At 39.1% G+C, this 21,964-nt stretch overlaps 1 protein-coding gene across 1 annotated transcript in view; it reads right to left on the bottom strand.

Annotated features, from left to right (window-relative positions):
• Nucleotides 1–3,090: 3,090 nt before the first annotated feature.
• tie1 (tyrosine kinase with immunoglobulin-like and EGF-like domains 1) overlaps nucleotides 3,091–21,964 on the bottom strand; it is a 36,467-nt gene continuing 17,593 nt past the window's right edge. Inside the window, exons 12-24 of the mRNA XM_041791417.1 lie at nucleotides 19,228–19,527; nucleotides 16,897–17,187; nucleotides 14,650–14,843; nucleotides 12,599–12,745; nucleotides 12,439–12,502; nucleotides 12,191–12,301; nucleotides 10,123–10,313; nucleotides 9,577–9,690; nucleotides 7,989–8,059; nucleotides 5,335–5,375; nucleotides 4,825–4,921; nucleotides 4,644–4,743; nucleotides 3,091–4,458 (exon numbers count right to left, since the gene is read on the bottom strand). Of these exons, the coding sequence (XP_041647351.1) occupies nucleotides 4,387–4,458; nucleotides 4,644–4,743; nucleotides 4,825–4,921; nucleotides 5,335–5,375; nucleotides 7,989–8,059; nucleotides 9,577–9,690; nucleotides 10,123–10,313; nucleotides 12,191–12,301; nucleotides 12,439–12,502; nucleotides 12,599–12,745; nucleotides 14,650–14,843; nucleotides 16,897–17,187; nucleotides 19,228–19,527 (1,793 nt within the window). The 3' untranslated portion in view covers nucleotides 3,091–4,386. The remainder of the gene's footprint in view (nucleotides 4,459–4,643; nucleotides 4,744–4,824; nucleotides 4,922–5,334; nucleotides 5,376–7,988; nucleotides 8,060–9,576; nucleotides 9,691–10,122; nucleotides 10,314–12,190; nucleotides 12,302–12,438; nucleotides 12,503–12,598; nucleotides 12,746–14,649; nucleotides 14,844–16,896; nucleotides 17,188–19,227; nucleotides 19,528–21,964) is intronic.

The following is a 21,964-nucleotide window of genomic DNA, read 5'->3' as shown; positions in this document are numbered from 1 at the left end:
AAGCTGGCCCACTGACGCTGAACTTGACAGACACTTCTGTGTTTGTGGTTGGTTTTCAGAGGAAACTCAGTGACAGATCAGCTCCATGCAGCAGGGAGACTAATGTTCCTGAAGTCTAAGAGGAGGAGACTTTGTCCCCTCCCCAGTAGCCTGGTCTGTGGTTTTCTAACACACGCATACACTAAAGAGGTCAGACATATGAGCAAAAAAGCACCAAAATAACCTTTGCAAAGTAAGGATCATCAGTGTCATTGAAATCATGAAAACTGGACATAAACAGGGATTCTGTAAGTGTGATCAGCACAGCACACTATCTCAATAAAGAGGCAAGTAAAAAACAAAAAACAAAACAAAAACTGTATTTGAAACATTTAATCCTCTCAAGCTGGCCATCTACATAAGAATTTGCTAGTTGACAAGCTTATGAAAGCTAACTCTGGATTCTGGGAAAATAGATGTCAGAATTCACTTTAAAATTCTTTTAAGCCAAGCATTATTAAGCTATAATGTTCACAAGCAAGGAATACACAGGAATCCCATGACCTTGACTCCTGACCTCTGACCTCCAACATCTTCTCTGTTAATCTTTACGTTTAAATGGACATTTGTGCAAAGTTTAAAGAAAATTCCTCAGTGTTCTTGAGATATCTCATTCACATGACAGAGATATGGAGTCAGGTGTCTGTAACAGTGAGAAGGTCAGCGTATGGGTGAAAGAGTTCAGTGAGGTACTGAGGGTCAAGGGCATGGAGGGATTTGTAGGTAAGAAGGAGGGTCTTCTTGATGCGTAACTTAACTGGGAGCCAGTGGAGGTGGTGACTTGTGAGTGAGAACCCTTGCAAGAAAGTTTTGGACATAGTGGAGCACGTCAAGGGTTTTGTTGGGACAGGACTCCATTTCTGTTATCCAGATGGGAGGCGATGATGCAAAGATAAGTGCCACAGAGACTGAGAGTGATGGTCTGACTGGAGATATAGAAAAAGGCAGTTTGGGAGGTGGGTGGTTGAAGCTACCGTCAACATCAGCAAGAGATCTCTGACCTAGCAGCAGTGCTTTGGTGGCCAGAACCATGGGCTCTGTTTTGTTGCTGTTTTGTTGTTGACATCAAGGCTTTTATCACTTACTAACTATATAGTTTACTAGAATGGTATGGACAGCAATGCCATGAATATGAGGCCCCATGACCTTGACCTTTGATCTCCAAAATTAAACCATTTTATCCTTAAGTCAGGATGAACATTTAAAGATTGGTTAAAATTCATCTAAGCAATTATGAGATATTGCATTTGCAAGAATGGCCCATGCATACGGACTACGGATCTTCAACCAGAAAACAGCCTCGGCCTTTGCTGTTCTGGAGGCGTTAAAATGAGAGGGAAACTGCAAAATGGTTGACTTTTTAGAAAAAACAGACCCCTCCCACAAGGCTGGCTATAGCCCAGCCTAACAGAGGGAAAGGCACCTGGCTGCAGACATCAGACATCACAAACGCATGCATAGTTAACATATCTGTAAGACCATGCACAGATGACTTCTGTTGGTGCATGCGCCAGCAGAATCGTTCACCACCATCATGCACTTCAAGACAACTTTTGGAGGAGGAATGATAGCAACAAGAGATAGAGAATTTGTTAAAGAAAGGAGGCACTGCTGGCTGTAAATGTGAGAATTAATAATGAATGAAGAATGATAATGGTAATTGTTCAATAACCCAAACAAAAGCGGGGAAACATCTGCAAGCATTTGAATAATTGGTGAACTTAAAAGATAACTTAAAAGTAACCTGAAATTTGCCATTCTATATGAACTGTTTTAACCATTATTTCTTGGTTGCAAATATCTAAATTAATCTAAATGTATGCAGGCCATAATTTTAAACTCTCATTACCTCTTAAACTTGTGAAAATGATGGAAAGGAGAACAGCGTTCATCAATGAGTCCTCTCAATTTACCGATCAAAAGCTCAGACCTAAATGTGTGTGCATTAACACAGTGGTTCCCAGACTTTTTCTGTCGGGCCCCCTTTGGCAGATAAAATATTTTTCCCCCATACCCCTCACAATCAAAATCATATCACTATCAAAATGAGACCGCCACTCTCAGTTCAATTTTAAAGTCTAGTGTTGATCTATGTTTTGTGTTGATTGCGGTACTGACAGAAAAACCTACCTCCCGCACTGGGGGGCACTAATGCCAACATGCTAAATAATAAACATGCTAATAGCTAAATAGTATTTTACCTGCTAGCACATCTCTAAAGCAGCCAACAGTGTTAGCATAAACACATTTCCATCAGTCATTTCTACATTTACAACACCACAGAATACACCCTGATACAAATAGTTGGACAGATAATGAACATTCTAGAACTTACAGGCTCTGCTCCCTATGGCACAGCAACAGGATGGCAATGGATGAACATCCTGTACTCTGATATGGCAGACAGGAAGTTGCCACATTGGACTATACAATGAAACAGAAATGCTCTAGGGGGCACCAGAACTTACAAAATATAAACATAAATGCCAGGAGGGGAGACCAGATATATTTAGGAAAAACCTCACTGTGCACTGATCAGTGCATCTAATTTGACTGACAGATAGCTTGCCAGGCAGACGCTACCTATCAGTCAACCAGAATGCTAGCTTTAGTGATAGCTTTACTGACAGGAAGTTGAGCTCAGAGGGCGGGCTCTTGTTGTTAGCTTGATCCAAAGTTGAGATAGCGATTTTGATATGAAAGCCGCCACGGCTTGGCTTCATAAGCTGTTTGAGACGGCTTATTGTAATCAAACAGCTGACGTCACACAAGCTTTGTCCAATTCTTTTTACTTTCTATGGGCAAAATTTGAGGTTTAATCAAATTCCTCATTTAGTTGAACAGGAAAACTGTCTCAAATCCAGACATTAAAGTTCATAACAAAGGAAAAAAATGGCCCATCTAACTCAGGTCATTACCTAAAAACTGGTCTTAATTGGAACTTATTGAAGTCAGCGCATTTTTATGATACTGATGAAGCAATAAGATCAGATACACTAACATCTGTGTAACTAGTAACAAGTATGCAAATGGTAAGAATACTAGTGCTGCTGATTGGAACACAAACATTTATTCAAGCCCCCAGTTAATAAAAAACAAACTTTACATTCCCTTAAAGTTGATATACAGTATTACATACATTGCATTTTGGTGTCCACATGCACTCAAAGGAATGAGGGTTAACAACTTCGCAACATAACTGCCCCTAAATTTGTTGAACGTCTCCAGTAAAACTAGAAACTGCATCACCGACAGACTTTGATGGACTGTGTATGAAATGTTTTATTGATGTTCACATATAGTTTAGCCTTTAAAGTTAGCAATAGAAGTAGCAAACTATTACTTAACTGTTAAAATGCATGTTTAATGGGAGCCTGCCCTGATACCACAGTGCTTCAGTCCAAGAAGAAGCTGAAGTAGCAAAATAGGAGGCAATAATTTCAGTAAAGGTAGCTTCAACTGGGTCACTGAATGTGCAAATGGAACTACTACTTATGGACATAAATCCACTATCACTGAAAACATTTATAAAAATAACCTGTTAGCATAAACACACTGTACATTCCCATAACATGGCTACATCACCATGCATTGCATAAGTCTACATAGTTGCAGTTTTGCTAGCTGGTAGAGTGTCTTGCATCTGCCTTGTGTTAGTAGCAAATGAATCTTGTGGTGAAGATGTTCATGCAACACAAAGCATCGACCATGGTTAGTTTCATATCATTCTGCAGCTACATTCACATAAGAGGCTTTATAAAAACACAAATACATACAGTAGTAGATACATTCAAATGGCAGTGATAGGCTATCAGTAAAAGACACAGGTGGTATGAATACAGCTGGTTTTTAAGTGCTACAATGTTTGACTTTCATCCTTACTGAGAGTCTGAGATCTTGAATTTTTGTGATCTACACTGTGTCTTTAAAATTTTATCTACATAAAATGATTTCCCCCTCCATAAAGAGCAATAGAGAGAGTAAAGTCCAGCTTGATACCCCACAGACCCTGTGGTGTTTCAGCAAGTCACGTAGCTCCATATTCATCGCTTCCCTTCAAAACTCACAAAAAAAAGGTCTGAAACATCTGCAACAGCTGAAGTCAAATCCTTTTACCGGGACTGGCTTGTAGAGACGGAGGCTCAGTGTTTCCCATACTCTTCATGTCCAATCAAATCCACATAGTGTCCTTTCACAGTTCTCCATTTATAACTGGGTGACTTTGGTGGAGCGCCTCGGTCTCTTGTCTCGGCGTTGAGTGGCAGGGTGGTGGCTGTAACGCGGTGACCATCCTCGAGGCCTCCTCTTTGGGCTACGTGGCATGCTAGGGTCTGGGGGGGCTGGTAGTCAGGCCTCCTCGGCTGTGGCGTCTATCCCGGCGTAGGTGAAGTTCTCGAAGAGAGCCATGTTCACGTAAGCCTGAGAGATGGAGAGAAACTTGTGACCCACGTTTCAATCACTGAGAAGAATTGCCTTCCTCACAATTAATGAGAAGAACCACACAGGTACCATAAAACTGATTCTAAATGGTTAGAAACCAGCAGTTTTGTCTGTCATTTTCCAACTATTCTCTTTGTAATGAAGTAGAGTAAGATCAGTGATACCTTCCTGGCCTCCTGCATCCTGTTGAGCTGCACAGAGATTTGGGAAAACGGGGGTCTCTCATAGGGTCGATCTCTCCAACACTGCTTCATCAGCTCATAGCTGCACAAGGAGATGAGAATATAAATGCATATCATAAAAACAGTAGAGCTTAGCATGAGCATGACAAGGGTGAGTACTTACACCTCATCGTCACAGTTTTTAGGTTTCTCCATCCTGTAGCCTTGTGGCAGTTTTTCATAAAGCTCAGCACACGTCATCCCACAATAAGGCGTGCCACCTGACAAACAAATAAACAAGAAAAGGAGAAAACATTATTGGTACGGTGTCTAAGGATTATAAATCACAGGACACAGATGACAAAGCGGTTAAGTCATGCCCCATGTCTAAAAGTTGATCTTCCAACTTTTAATGTGGATTCATGTCACCCCCTACCCCTCCTGATTTGTTACTCTACCTATTGTTCGGTTATTATCTACTACCAATGGTAATCAGAACCTTTTGCAGAGGGTCTGAATACTCATGTCAATGTGGGTGTAGATCAGTGTGAGAAAAATGGATTCAAAGACTGTAGCATCAGGCTGCAACAGAAAATTGAAAACAGAGAAGAGGATCTAAATACTTTCTGGAAATCTGATTAAATCCTGTGTACTGTTAGCTACATTTTCAATGTCAGACTGTTGAATTACTCACCTAAGCTTACAATTTCCCAGAGGAGAACACCAAAAGACCACCTGGAGGAAAAGATCCAAAGACAGAGATATTGTTAGAGAACAAGGGAAATGACTGACAGCATAAAGGTTGTAGTATGAGAAACGTCACTTCATTGCAATTACAATGCTCTTTTTTTTTTTATCACATACAGCAGTGATCATTACTGGCAGCCTGGGGCCACATCAGGCCCCCCACATCTTCCCATCTGGCCCCCAGAATATTATCAAATTCAAAACAACTTCCTATTGTTATTAAAACCACACCAAAAACAAATAAAATTGAAAGAGTTTTATCCGGAATGACTTTATGTTTCATCCATTTTTTCAGAAGTCAGCTGTTTGTAGCAAATGTGATGCATATTAAACACAGATTTATTAAGTTATTCCTGATAAAGCTGGTGTATTCTATGTCAACTTTTAGCTTTAGGTATTTTGGGAGTGTAATTTTCCAGCTTCAGTTTTCTACCTGTTGCTACACAGCGTGTAAGTATCGAACCCAGTGATGGACAACATGACAGCCACAGAAATATTCTGCTAAAATGTCTCAATCGCCCCCTTGTGGCTGGCTGCAGTATAAGGCCTTATCTCACTGCTAGAGCCAGACAGTTACATACATGTGAAAGAAAATGAAAATATTTAAACAAAAATGTTAATTTCCTTAGTTTATTTGAAGGTTCAGCCACCAGATTGCCTGTAAAGGAAAAAGCCGGCCCTTGTTCAACTGTGGTCGATGATCCCTGATATACAGGCTACATTTTTGCAAAGAAGCCATGATCCTGTAATACCTGATCCTTTTGTCCCTTTACTGATTATTACTTGATGCTTTGGCAATCATTCTGCACCAGTCTCTTTTATATTCATGTGGATAAAATATCTTGTTTTCAATGAAGTACTAGGTCAGTTTTCCCACAAATGAATGCATCTCACAGCCATGATTGCTTCCCTCCACGTGAAACCCTAAATCTTATGCACTGCAAAGAAAGAACTTCATTGGAGATATATATGATAAAATCTGTGCATGCAAAATTGATAACAAACCACCCTACATCTCAAAAACATAAAACCACAATCCTTCCTGCAATGTGATTAGCAATTGAATTCAAGAGAAAAACCACTATTTAGTCATTTCACAGAGCCGTGTGGTCGATCACTTGAGCAGATAAGTGTTGTTTGTGCTGTCAGTCTGTTCGCATGTTCCACTTTATCTGATCTTCTGTGAACACCATGTCTCACACTGTCAGATCGTATTCTCTGTCCCTTTTGTACATTTTGTTTCTCTTGCTAATGTTTACAACTCTCTCTGACCCTGCAGAGTTCACACATCTTCCGTTAGCTGTCTGTCTTACTCTCTTTAAGCCCATGTATAAATAGGCTTCCTCTGACAGGCCAACTTCTGGGTCTGTCTGGGTAGTTGTACCCAGGACTTCCTGGTTGTGCTTATCAGTTACACAACACACCATTATCACTCCACCAGTGACACTGGGATGATTTGTTGTTGTCTGACAGAAGACGTTTTTCAGTTTACTACATTTAAACTTCACAAGAGCTTGAAATGAGTTTATAAGAGCCCAGAAATATTATGGAAAAATGGGAAGAAAGAATCAGGATTTTAAATGAGGATCTGTTAGTTGGCTAAAAATTTTGATAGATATTTGAAAATCATTGAAGGGTAGGCAACCGGTGGCACAGGGGTACAATGAGGCCCCCTTCCATGATCAGTGGAACCAGTAAACATGAAGAAAATATGACCAAATCTGCCATGAAGGGGATGCCAATAAACAGATACATACACAACAAGAAGACCAAATGCAATAGTGGACAGAAATAAGAAGAATTTCTTGAATGTTTGTTTTATGGTAATTGTTTCATTTTTTAAAAGAAAGTTATTTATAGATATACAACTCCAATTCCAAAAAGTTGGGGCGCTCTGCAAAATGTAAATAAAAACAGAATGCAATCATTTTCAAATCTCATAAACCCATCAGATGTTGAACTGAGACATTTTACCATTTCATGAAAAAATTAGCTCATTTTGAATTTGATGGCAGCAGCACATCTCAAAAAAAGTAGGGACAGGGCTATGTTTGCCATTGTGTATCATACCCTCTTTTTTTTTTACAACAGTCTGCCAACATCTGGAAAGTGAGGAGACCAGTTGTTGGAGTTTTGGGAGTTTATCCACTAGTACCACTTACTTTTCCAGCCTTCTGAAATGGTAAAATGTCTCTGTCTCAACTTCTGATATGTTGTTTTTGCTCTATTATGAATAAAATGTGGTAATACGAGATTTGCAAATCATTGCATTTAGTTTTCATTTTACAGAGTGCCCCAACTTTTCTGAATTGGGACTGTAATTATATAAAATCGCTGGGTGTTCAAAATGATAACAATCCGTTCAGCAAACGCCTAATGAAAACCAAATTGATTTTTTTTCTGGGTTTCTAGAAATTCTCTTTGACCGAGTGTTTTCAGAACATTAACCAAGGAATGAATGTTTTCTTGAAATAAAAAGTCTTTCAATGTGCTAGATTAAGGAGAAAATTGAGATGAGGGTAATTTGACCCCTGAATTACATATCATCTAATCTAATTAGCTAATGATGTCAGTTGAAGAGATGAGCTGACTGTTACTCACACATCACTCTTGGTCGTGTACACACTGTAGTTCAGAGACTCAATGGCCATCCAGCGAACAGGCAGCCTCCCCTAAAGCCAAAGTAACAGACCCATTATTTTAAAAAAGAACAAAATAAAACATGGAGAGATAAAACAGTAACACAATTTAAATATGTATCATAAAACAGCAGGTTAATAAATGAAAGATGTTATATACTGCTGTGCTGTACTCAATTATTCTAACACATGACTGCCCTCTGCTGGCCATCTCACTAATAACCATGATCCACCAACTGTGGAAGTGAAAATAAGTTTGTGCTGTTTCAAATAAAAGTTGTCCTTTCATTTCTTCCCTTAAAAAACTCCTAAAATGTCCACATTAGCACTGTTGGCATTATTGAGTTGTACATACTGCACGTCTGTACGTCCCTGCACACAGAAGTTGGTCTGCCCAGGTTATTTTGAGAAAGCAATTTCTTGAGATTGCTTTGAGGGTAAGAGTCAAGGTCATTCTTCTTCATGAGCATCCCTTGCTTAGTAATGCAATGTCTCAGAAAGGCAAACTTTGCACAAACAGTTGCTGTTGGGCCAAAACCTCTTATCTCCAAAATCTCCACTTTTCAGTGAATGAAAAACACGTTGCATTTTTCAAACGATTTAACCCTGAAGGTGACTATCAGCATCTTTTTGACACTTTTTGCTGGTTTACAGTCTGTTAACTGACAGACAGATGCAAAGGGTGACAAACAGCGATGACTTATGAAAAATAAATATAAAAAATGGAGGTAATAGGTTTTTCCCTGACACCAGCAAAATTTCTATTCTGACTCTAGGGCCGAACTGATTAACATTTTGGTGGTCCAGAGTTGAAAGGCCACTGTGACCTCTAATCTTTTGAACACAGTATTCCAAAGACACACTGAGTGATTTTTGTCAAATTTGGCACTTGAGACTGAACTGATCAGGTCAAGCTTTAATATTTTATGCATCTATTTACTGCTGTACACTTAGTTAGCTCTGTATCAGAAATTCTATTATAAAACATGCACCTACATCATTAAATAAATGAGATTAGACCAATCACATTACCATCATAACCACTCCAGTCCTATTACTTTACCCGCTACTGTGCTTTCACTGTCTGGTAATTTCACACTTTGTTGAGGCATGCAACCCCCAGGTGGTTGCTCCAGTTGCTAATAAGATCATGTTATACCAGACTCAAATCCATTTGGTTGAAGGATGGGGTTCTTTGAGTTTCAGTGTCTGTAAAATCTCCATCTTTTAACCTGTTGTAGTGTCCATTTTATATGATGTATTTGAACAGTTTACTTACAGATTAACCCGGTTTTCATACTAGAGACCTACAGATAAATGTCTATTTAAGTTTCACAGCACAACTGATTAGTATTTTCCCACTTCACAGAGAAGACTCTAGTTGTTGTCTTTAAGATGTTAGAAAACCTTGAATTTGAAGCAACTGATACAATAGCAGAGTAGAGATAAACTGAATTCAGAAATTGAATGTAGTGCCCTCTGCTGGCTGAAGCTGATACAAAATCTAAAACTTTTCTTAAACTGGAAAAGGATAAACCCTAAGCACTCACCATTGTCTTCTTGACATAAACTTCCTCACCACGGGATAGGCCGAAGTCTGCGATCTTGGCTACAAGGTTGTCTCCTACCAGCACGTTCCTGGCTGCCAGATCCCTGTGGATGAACTAGAAACAAGAGTGTGGAGGAAGATTGTTATTAGTAGTACAAATAAAAGCATGGATCTTTTGGATACAATATGTCATAATTTCATATCAACCGAAGGACTTTAGTAAGGGATAAAGTCATGGTATTTGATTTGATTTGCAAAGTTTCGAAAGTTCAATTAAGTATTAAAAATATCCCCTTTCAATGGTCCAGAGACATAAACAAACATCTTACTAAATACAATTTAAGAACTATGATAAAGACACCTATGAAGTATAGTCAGTGCATGTGATAGTTTGATTACACTGCAGACAGCAAGAAATGACTATTTTTCACTAGTAAGTATTACAGTTTTTTGGTCTTTATATATAACTATCAGTATTATTTGCTTTAGTTTCAACAAATATCTGTATATTCAAGCAACCCCCCACATTCAGACTCTCTCCTCCTACCTGCTTGTCACTCAGGTAATGCATCCCCGTTGCCACATCAACAGCGAACTGCAGCAGCTGTTGGGAGGTGAGGGTAGACGCTGTCCCATGCTCCTTTGCAAAGGCAGGATCGGTCTCCAGCACTCGACTCTTCCTCAGGAAGTCGAGGAGGTTTCCATAAGGCGCGTATTCAATGGCTATGTACAAGTACCCTGCAGTAAGACAGAATGGGCCATTTAACCTGTTTATAAGTGCCTTTTATTGTAGTGCCATAAATATTACTCTATAATGACATATGAAACCACAGAAACCCCCAAATAATGACCAGGGTTATTGTCACTGTAATAACCTTTATCTGCGGTCAGTAGCAGCTGTTTGCAGCTCAGCCAGACTCTTAACAATGTCCTCTTCTCCTCCATAAGGACTCTGATTATGGGTCAGCTGGCCAACATAACTCATCTAGAATGATGGATCACTCCTTCATCTTAACTGCTGCTGACATTTAAGTATCTAATGGTCTAAAATCTCCTCCTGTTATGCTGGTCAATGCTGAAAAGACCTATTTTCTCATGTTGTTGATTCAGAAGTTTGTTTTTGTTCCCAATTTCTTTAAAAAAGTGTGAAAGCTACAAAATCAACACCAATCCTTTGTATCAAGACAGATGCATAATGAGTGAATTGAAAGTAATCTCACAAGCAGCAAAAACAAACAGAAACTCCCCAAAACACCAGCTGATTAAGAGCTTTGGATAACACTATCAGACTCTGTAGCAATGAACATTTTAACAGCTTTGCAGCACAGAGAGAACACATAAACTGTGCAGTGTAGCAAAGACATAATCCTCTCTGATTTCTCCTGTATCCCCTTTTCTCTTTATTTTTTCTATTTTTACCTTCCAGATTGTTTCCCTACCTCCTCTTTTTGCCACAAACATTGATAAGTGCTGCCTCCTATTTTGTCGACTGTTTAAGATTGCTAAAGCAAGACTGATACTTTTGCAACTGAAAACAAGTTGCTCACATAGTTTTGAAATGAAAATCTATTTTTATATTGTTAACCGGATGAGAAGCGTAAACTCTGAGTTAAATCAACAGATAGCTTAGAAACAGTAGAGTGAGTTTCTCAGGCTATCTGAAAGTGAAACCACTGCAGAGAAACTTACGTTATCACTCAGGTTTATATTTCAAGGCTGATTTGTTTGTACAATGTCCTCACTCACGTTCTTTCCATGCTAGACTTCCCATCTCACATGTTATCAATCTTTGATCAAACAAAAGTAATTCATTTGTTTAATCTGGAGGCAGTCGGATAAAGCTGTGGGAAACTGATAGTCTTTGTTCAGAACTGGTGCCAAGGAAACCTTATACACATACATAAATATATGACACAGCAGTGAAGCACATGGACTAGTCAAACAAATGTGCAAATGCTTCTGGCAGACTGGGATTATTTAGGTTGGACTGGTTCTTGTGCTTTGCAGGTGCAGCTGATACAGGATGGGAGCGTCTGTTGGATCTCAAGTGGGAAGAATTAACCGTTTCGTTGACTTAAAGGAGTACAAAAGATGATTCAGGATAAACAGAAGTGTAATCTGGTTAAGATATTGTCTAAATGACTATAAAGCCCTCGTTAGTTATCATTAAACTTGAACACATACATTGCATCTGGATTATTTGAATGTTTGGAATGTCTATAGACCAACATTTTGATTGATACCAATGCAGCTAATCATAAAATGACTTTTATGTGCAGGAAGGAAGATTGCTAACCTTAGTATGAAAAGTCATAACAGCATAGGCTAAGATGTGACATTTTATTTGTATTATTAGGCTGATTCATATGTTCATCATCAATTATCGTTATATTTCTTGTGTTTTTTATGCTGATATGGACCTATGTGTCTGTAATATAGTATTAAGTGTGCATTAGCTAAAGTCAAACACCTACAGCTTTCTTAGTTTTCAATTTAAACCTTAATGTATTGTATCATTTGTGAATCCCACATAAACATTCATCCTAACCATCAGTATGCTTACAGGCAGCTTGAATTACACTATCCACACTGGCCACTAGGTGTCGCTCACTCACCTCTGTTCTCACAGGCTCCTATCAGGTTGATGATGTTGGGATGCTGGCCTAGTTTACAAAGCACCTCCAGCTCCCCTGCGAAGTCTCTGTGGTCATTCTCTGAGGCGAACTCTGCAGGAAGATCAACACACACAGCAGCGTTCAGCAAAAAGCAAGCTAAGCAGCTCCGATCCAGCCTTCGCCTTTGGACTGAGATTCACTGATACATGCACTTTATCTGCATGTTAGTGCTCACATGAATGAGTTACCTTTAAGCATCTTGATTGCTGCACTCATTTTGTTGCCATCTTTCTTGATCATGGCTTTGATGACCTGGTCATGAGACAGTTATTTCAAATGTTTAACCCAGTGAATAAAGAAATACATGGGATTTAAAATTATCATGAAGCAGATAAAGAGCAGACATGCCTGGCCAAAGTTTCCCTCCCCAATGACATCTTCAAACTTGATGTCTTCCCACTCCAGGATTGGGTAGGTAAGAGGTTCTGGTGTTGGTTTGGGTCTTCGTGTCAGGGTCAGAGTTCCTGAGTTAAACTGAAGAATAGTCTCTTCACCCTGGGGGGAAAACACATTTAAGATCAGCCACATAATTTCTTTATTTATTTATTTTTTTTGACAAAAACTCTTTAATGTCAAAGTGAAAACAGATTTCTACAAAGAAATGTCAACTGAATTAAAATATTTCATATTTGATATAAGTGACTGCATAAATATTCACCCCCTTTAAAGTGACCTAATTCAACAGAGGTCCAGCCAAATGGTGCAGGTAGTCCCACAGCCAGTGAAATGGAGATCACCTGTTTGCAGTGAATGTGTCTCAAATGATTGTAGTATAAAGTCACCTGTGTCTGGAAGATCCAGTCACTGGTGTATCAGTATTCCTGGCTACATTACACCATGAAGACAAAAGAACACTCCAAGCAACTCAGAGAAAGGACTGTTGAAACGTGTAAGTTAGGGGATGGATACAGAAAAAATTCTACGGCACTGAACATCCCCCAGAGTTCAGTTAGATCCATCATCAGGAAACAGAAGAAATATGACAAGTGTAAATCTGCCTGAACCAGGCTGTCCTCACAAACTGAGTGACCGTGCAAGAAGGAGACTAGTGAGAGAGGACACCAAGACACCTATGACTACTCTGAAGGAGTGACAAGCTTTAGCTGCTGAGGTGGGAGAGACTCTGCATACAACAACTGTTGCCTTCACCAGTCAATGTTTTATGGGGGAGTGGCAAAGAGTTCACCAAAATGCATGTGGGAGACTCCATGGTCGAGTGGTCTAAAGTTTTTTTGGTCTGATGAGACCAAAATGGTACTTTTGGCCATCAGACAAGAAGATTTATTTGGCAGACACTAAACACTGGATATCATACTGTGAAGCATGGTGGTGGCAGCATCATGCTGTGGGAATGATTCTTGGCAGCCAGCTTTGGAAGGCTTGTAGAGGTAGAGGGTAAAATAACTGTGGCAAGAAGTAGGAAAATCCTGGAGGACAATCTTAAGTGTGTAAGAGAACTACAACTTGGGAGAACATTTGTTATTATTTTAATATTACTGCCTATTATTTCTGTGTTATGTGTTATAAGAAATACTTGAACGGTTTACAAAAAACGCCTGCAGAAAGATTTTAAGTTAATAGTGCTACTGCATTTGCACCTTAAGAAAACTTTTTTTTTTTTTTTTTTTTTTTTTTTAACAAAAACAGAAAAAATAATACTTTTATTTTTTGGAAAATATAGTTCCTTTTCTAAAGTAATCTTGTAAAACATCATGTTTTGTATTTTTCAATGCTACTTAATATCCGTATGATTTTAGTTGAGAAATACACACTTCAAACTCATCATTTTCTACATTTTCCTTGATAACCAAAAAAGTAGACTCATGATAATTTTTATGTTTTGTAACTGCAGTCGTAAAGCCCAGTACTGTCCAGTGTAATTGCAATTGCACATTACTACCAAATCATGCGGCACAGTTAAAAAAATATCAAGCTCATGGATCTATTTAAAATAGACAGTACAGATACTAGAGAGAGAAGCCTAGGTCAACTCCCTTGCACAATAGACACTGGTAAAAAAAGCACCCTGAAAGGTTTTAGAAAATGTTAGCAGAAGCCTTCCCCTGCTGGCTCACAGAAGGAGAGCACCTTTAAGAAAATTAATTTTGCATTTGCTTCAGTTTTGAAATTAGGAGCTATGGACACCGTAGTCAAGACTAGGAAATAATCTTGAAAAGTTGTTCTCAGGTGCTGATGGCCTGGCGGTTAGGTTGCACCCCATGTACAGAGGCAATTATCCTCCAAGCAGGTGGGCAGGATTCACATTTCTACCTGTAGTTCCTTTCCTGTTTGACCTTTCCCACTCTCTCTTCCACATTCTAAACTCTATCCCACTGTCCTGTCTCAAAAAAAGGCATAAAAAACTAAAATTAATCTAAAAAAAAAGAGCTCTTCCTCACCGATCCTGACTGGTAGGTGAATGTGCGTCGCCTGTTGAGCAGCGTCTTGCGGATGAAGAAAAGAGCCAACAGCGCCAGTAGGATGGTCACACAGGTGACTGTCACGGATCCCACCACAGCCACCAGCAGCTGGTAACTGTCCCCATGGGGCCTCCCTGCCACACCCTGGGTGGTCGGGGATAAACTCTGAAAGCCTTTTTAGGCAAAGAATAAGAGGACATGTAGAGGGAGGACAGAGGAGCAGAGTGAAAGATGGAGAGAAAAACCAAGAGATGAGTTTTTTCATATACTGGACATAAATATGCTGTCTGAGAATGATTACCACGAGTGAATCCCTGTCTCACGGTGTGGGTGGTCCTGTTTTAACCCACCTTGGAAAAAGCCAAGTATTGGCCAAGAGTACAGTAGTGGAGAAACTTCCCACTGGGAGTGACTTTCAGCTTGAAGGGAAAATAAATGAGAGTCCAAGAAAGTGCTAAACTTTCGAAAGATTTTTGTATCAGTGAAGCTGACATTTTAATTATTCATGTGGAAAAAAAATCACATTCCAGTTAACTTGGAAATTCTCCACATTTTTGTTTAGCAGTGGTTACTTTGCTGTGCCAATTCAGCGAGGTTTTCTCTACTTTTTCTCCACTACAGGTCTTTATTTACAGCAGTTCCCAAACATGTTCATGTCGATTTATCAAATAAGTCTGTCCTACTTTGATGTTTCCTGTGAATTTCACACGAGATCTCTCTGTTATAGGGCCCTATAACAACAGAGGTGGGAAAAAACAGAGTTCACAAAGGTGTAAACTTGTAAAAAGCACCACTTCTGTGGTTCTCCTTAACAGTTAAGAGTTCCTATAATATCCTAACACATTTGTCCTTGAGGACAAAAATGCCCACTTTTATATAAAATACATTTCAAGGAGTATTTGATTATTATTATTATTAGGCTGTGAGATGGTTCAATGATTGGCAGCAACATTTACTTTGATGCATTGTTATTTTTTTGCATTGTAAGATTAAAAAAAAAAAAAGAAGATCACACTTGTGGTCATAAGGACAAAAAATGTCAGCTTACTAAAATCATCTGTAAAAATGTTATATTCTAATTTTTCCACTTAAAACAAGTGAATCCTTTAAAACTTCTTTAGCCTGAAATATACATATAAAAAATAATTAGATTTTTGGGACTTTAACACTTTACAGGCTAGCTTGTTTACACAACATCACTGTTCTTAATTGACCAAAATCACAAAAACTCAATTAAAATACACACACCCACACTCAGACAATTTTTTTTACACACACACTTTAACCAACATCAGTAGCAACACACATTTCAGTAGCAAGGCACCCCTGCAGGAGACAGTACATAGAGACATTTTCGGTATGCTTTGAATGGGAAAAAATAGCACCATCTGGTGGAAAAATATAAAAATCATAAATTGAAAGCCAATAGTCTAAAATGAAATCTTAACATAAAGGAATACATATGTTTATGCTAAGATAAATGTGTGATCCAAAATGTCATTTCAATGGGACATTTTTCGTCCTTAGAAACAAACGTGTCGGCTTTTGTGTGTCTTAGCCTTTTTGGCCTTATTTAAGGAACTGAGATGTCAATTCTAAATTCTTTTTTTTAAATGAACATCCTCTGGCAAATTTACAGTTACATTCATTCAACACAGCCACAATGGCTTGAAAATAAGAAAGCTGTATGGCACAAAATGACCCTAGGATCTCTTAAGGCAGTGTTACCACCCCCCACGTGTACTTAAGAAAAGCGGAGCCCACCCCCCCAGGACCCAAGAGAGAAGACAAAAAGTGACACACTGCTGTCAAAAATCAACAAAGATTTTAACCGTTTCACTGATAAAACACTAAAAAAGGCCTATGCATGCTTTTCTTATCCAAAGAGCTTTGTATAAACTACTTGATAACTGCTTTATCATGGTTTTAGTCAATACTTGTAGATCTAATTTTGGCAGCCTCAGAGAAGATGAAGCCTTGTGGCCCCTCTAAGATATATTGCCCCCCCAAATGTCTTCAGGATTTATTTAGTAATTGTGTTGAGAACTGAATGCCATTTTGAGCTAAAAAAAAAAAAAAAACCTACACTAGGCTGGCTACAGGTCACGAATCAGCACTCATGGTTGTCTTTTCCCAAACAAATATTTGTAATTCCACTTGAGTGAAAATTCGATGAACTTCTGTAACCTCTGGATGACATTAAACAGACAATGGCTTCCCACTCACCGTCTTCTTGTGTCATGGCTTGTGCAACCTGGCTCCACTCTCCAGGCACTTTGGAGGAAGCTCTCACTCTGAACTGGTACAGCGTGCTGCTGTTGAGCGCTGTCACATTCCTTGAGGTCTCGTTTCCGTCATCTGTGTCCACCCAAGGGTGAGGGCTGCCCTGACCTACCGCCTGGTACTCTATGGTGTATTTAATGATGCCTCCATTAGGGTATTCAGGGGGCTGCCACCTCACCTGGATGGCGGACACGGACAGAGGAACGGCCTTGACGTTGCGTGGGGATGATGGACCTGAGACATGGAGAGGTCATTGTGTAAAAGGGATTTGGAAATGAAATCAAAGATGCCATACAGAATTTTAAACTTGGGTGCTTTAAAACAGTCAGGATTGTATGGCAATGTTTACCATTTCATGAGCTGATTTTTAATTTTTTTATTTATGTATCACCGCTGATGGTAAACTCATCAGTTTTCTTATCTGGATCATGCCAACCAATCAACTCTTAAACAGTGAAGTCTGAGAAGACTAAAGGAGCATGGCAGAAAGTAAGCCTCAGTAATACCATACTTTTTTCCTGAAGGTGCAAAAATAATCTAAAAGGTCCTTTTATCCAATAAATTTATCTTTTTCACAACTACTGGACTGTATTCATTGTCTTCTTTTTTCAAAGACTGTATACTTAAAGACTGCAAGGCTAATAAAATAAATCTTTAAGATGCTGAACTAAAAAGGAGATTGATAACATGTCTTTTTGATTGTGTACTAGCTGTTTATCATGTATGAAAAACAGTACTGTGCAGAACTTTCATGCATGCTTAGGCCACAAACTGACGCTGAAGTAAGGCGTAAATGCAGCAAATAAGCCGCCTGAGAGCACCATGCGGCATGAAGGAGCATTGACACAACCCAGGTTGTGCTCTGGATGTCCTCTCATATTACCAGGGGCATGGGAAAATAATCTGTAGAAAAATAATGATGTTCACACCTTAACGGTGGAGTAAGGGGTGGATGTGATGAGTAATTATGGCCTAGGGTACTGTCATGACAGGTACAAGGGTTGTCACAAGACCCTAGTCTTGTTCTGGATATCCTAAGGGCCCTGAATCTGCCGGCGGGGTTACCAGGGGTGAAAAGGCAAGAACAAAAGAGATGCTGTCGAGCTTGACCTTGGCTGTAGGGCGACTTCATGTGGATGTTGTTTGGGGATAATACTGGGACTAGGGTTTGATTTTTTGAGGCACTGGTGCTAAATCAATACTTACATGGTCAAGGTCACTTGACGGTGTGTGACTCGACCTTTTTGAGAGAAAATGTGTGTTGAAAGTCCGCGGGAGAATAAAAGCTGTCTGGGTATCTTAAATGATTCTTTATATGCCAGTCGAACATAGGATAAGAAAAGGAAACCAGCGTAACTAAACACATTAATCTTACAAACTCCACAACATATTTCTTGCCTTTCCTTTGGGGTGTCAGGGGTCATATTGGGGTGGTGGGGAATGGAAATGAAGTACTGATATCTGTGTTGTAATTTGGTCCAGCAGCAGGTATTGTATATGTTGTTATTGGTACCATGCCAGTACCGGATTTCAATACTTATCCCTAGTGTATTTAAATGTGGAACTTGACCCCCCCCCCCCACTGCATTCTAAATGGAACTAAAAATAGTTCAATAGGCTAAAGTTGGCCATATTTAAGTCACAAATGTGTGCATATTATTGAATAATTTCTAAATTGAGTGTACTGTCCTCACTATGAGTCGCTGATGTTCATGCTAATTTGCAATACTTTAGTGCATTTGAGTGCTGACAAGTTTAAAATTAATGTTATCAACTAATTTAGATCTCAGATGTAAGTAAGAGCATTCTTGTGTTCTTAGATTTAGTCTGTTGCTAAGAAAAACAAACTGCAGAAAGTCACAGCCTTCTTAAAAGCTGCAAAAGAGGACAGCTGGTGAATGAGGCCTATTGGTATTAACTAATTAGAAGTTTGGAGGTCTAATATAATTTTCTTGTATTTTATGTGGGAAAAATGTGTATTAAGGACATTAATTCAAAGGTTTTTCTTTCATCTAATTTCAAACTTAATCACATCCAAAATGAAACAAATGGAGCTAAAAGTCAAACTAAGCCTCTGAACCTTTCAAAAGAAAAGAAGAAAAAAAGAGAAGCTGTTTGGTCTCCAGTCTAATCCATTTCAGACCCTTCAGGTAAATGTTTGAGTCTCTTTGAAGTGGAGGAGCTTCACATTCATAAACAAAACTTGAAGTTATGACTAGCAGAATTTAGAAGAGGTTATCCTTCCAGCTTATAAAGAGCAGAGTTTCTACTTACCCTGGCTGCTGAGTCGGAAAGTGTATGGTTTGGAGGGCGGCCCCTGGCTGCCACAGTTGATGAGCCGCACCACCACGGTGTAGTCTCTCTGGTACTCCAGGTTGTGGAATTTTGTGGAGAGCACGGTGAGCAGTGTGGTTTCCTGGAGTTTCTCGTTTTCAGGCGGAGGCCCAGTGAGCTGCACTAAGAAGCCGCTGGCTGTGGCGGTATTAACGCCGTTGTTGGGGGGCAGGTGCCAGCGTACCGTGGTGTTTCGACCCTCCATGGAGCTGACGTCAATCTCAGGCTGAACTGTGGGCTCTGTGGTGGAAGAGAGCAACACAGGGTGAGCTGAGGGTGCTGACAGCTCCTTGTAAATTTATCACAATACTTCAATGGCTAAAGCTGTCCCCTGAGTCACTGATAAAGCTTTTTGAAGTGAGTTGGATTTGCTTTTAAATTGTTTTAAGTACAGTTAATAGGACTGGTAAGCTGGCACACAAACGAACTTTCATAAATCTGTTCCCTTGTCTTTACTGAATAGGGATGTAACGATACCTTGTAATAATTAAATAATCAATAAAAATGAAAAAATTAAACTCAAACTCTACTTTATCATGCACAGGGCGCTATCTGCTTTTGGCTTCAGTTCTTCAACATCAAAATGTGAAGAATTGAGGCGTACAGACATGGGAGAAGCCAGCAGAAATGAGTAGTTCAGAATGCAACTTGTATCAGGGATTCAGGGTGTATAAGGAGTGAGAAACCAGCAAACAAGACAAAATAGTGTGCAAAGGATAAACAACTAGCTGAACCAACATCATACAGAATGCATAACAGTGCCTACTGAAAAGCTGGAGACACCAAAACCTACCAATAACTTATACTTTGTAAGATTTCTGTGACAGAAAAACCAGCTGCAAATTCTCATTTTATCCATGTAGATGCAGATGAAGGGAGATGCAGATAAAGAGGAGATGCAGGTAACGAGAGAAGGGAGATGCAGAAAGAGATAGGAAGGAAAGAAAAGGAGAGATGCAGAAAAAGAGGGAGACAGGAGAGAAAGAGATATTGTTAATAAAGGATGTGATAAAGACAAGAGGAAAGAGAAAAGGAGATAAAGAAAACGGAGTTGTGAGATGCAGAAAAGACATGAGGAGGTGCAGTCAAAGAAAGGAGGGCAAGATAAGAGGGAGGAGAGAAGAAGAGAAGAAGTGATGTGGACAAGGAGTAAGAAGATTTAAAAAATATAAAGGAGATACAGATAAAGAGGAAGACAGGAGAAGAGAGGATGGAGATACTGACAAAAGAAGAGGGAGAGGCCGAAAAATGAGGAGGGAAATGCAGACTAGTCAAGGGGGATGCAAACAAGGAAAGGAGGAAAAGAGAAGAGGAGATGCAGAAAAAACAGAAGAAGGGGAAAAGGACGGATGCTGAAAAATTGGAAGAGGCAAAAAAAAGAGTAAGATACAGAAAAGAGAGGGAGATGCAGTAAGGATGAGTTGCAGAAAAAAAGAGGAAAAGAGAAGGGGTGATGCAGAAAATGAGAAGAGGAGCATACAGAAAAGAGACAAGAGGGAAGTGTCAAAAGAAAAGAGGGAAATGCAGAAAAAGAGAGAAGAATGAGAATGCAGAAAAGAAGAGAAGGAAGGAGAAGAAGTGATACAAAAAATAAGGAAGATGTAGACAGTGAGAGGAGGGAGATGCAGAGAGAGAGGAGAACAAGTAGAGTTGCAATGAAAAAGATATCTATGGCTGTCTGGGCCATAAATCTATGTTAGATTTATTTTCTTGGATCTGGTTATAATGTCAGTAATAAAAGTGACTCTATGTAAAGATTAATCAGCAATAGTCCCATCTTAACATTTTGGTAATAGCATTAGCAGCTGAGATAATAATGGAAGTAATGGAGCCAATGTAGGCTGTGCATTAGTTCTATTTATAAAAAAAGTTCAATTATATTTTGTTGTTTGATTGCAAGAGAACTGGAAAAAAACACACTTATTATTATTAAATGGACTTGAATATCATATATTTATAAAATTAAAAAAAAAAAAAAAAAAAAAAGAAACTCATGACAAATCATATCTTTAACCTAATATCAGCATGCATAGCCTAACATGACTAAAATATATTTTTACAGCCCTTTTTCTTAATTATACCATCCAGTGTTTCCACAAATGGGAAAAATCAAAATGTAAAGCTTGCTCATAATGCGCATTGAAAACGCCTATATTATGTTAAACATTTCCCTCTTTGAATTTGGCACAAACGGACTGGAGGAGCCAAAAGTGGCCAAGCTACAAAATGTAATTTGCACAGGAAGATCATGTGGATAACCTTTTCAAATTAAAAGAAAATAAATGTAAGTAAGAGGCTTGAGAAAATGCACAAATGGCTTACATAAATGCTGTAATTTCACCTGGATTAACTGAACTGCATATGCTATTCAGAATAACATCCTTGATGGTCATGAAATACACCGTTTAAATAAACTGCTCACTTGTGAAAGAGACAGACTATCCCGTGTAACAAATAAAGTTTGTTCCGCCGTTCACATGGACCTGTCCACATGCTGCCAAAGAGTCATATTTAATAAAAACTCTGTGCTATGATGATCTATTTCAGTTATTTCCATCATCTTTTCTGGACTCAGGCTTCATTCTCTACCTCCCTCTGCACCACAAACATGGAGGAATAAAGTACCACATACTTCCAATTCACTGCAGGTTCTTTCAGAAGTTAATTAATTTTCTGA

This window comes from Cheilinus undulatus, linkage group 7 (genome assembly GCF_018320785.1).
Source record: "Cheilinus undulatus linkage group 7, ASM1832078v1, whole genome shotgun sequence".
Lineage (NCBI taxonomy): Eukaryota > Metazoa > Chordata > Actinopteri > Labriformes > Labridae > Cheilinus > Cheilinus undulatus.
Note: the sequence above shows the minus strand (reverse complement) of the source record. Positions and strands in the feature narration are given on the sequence as shown.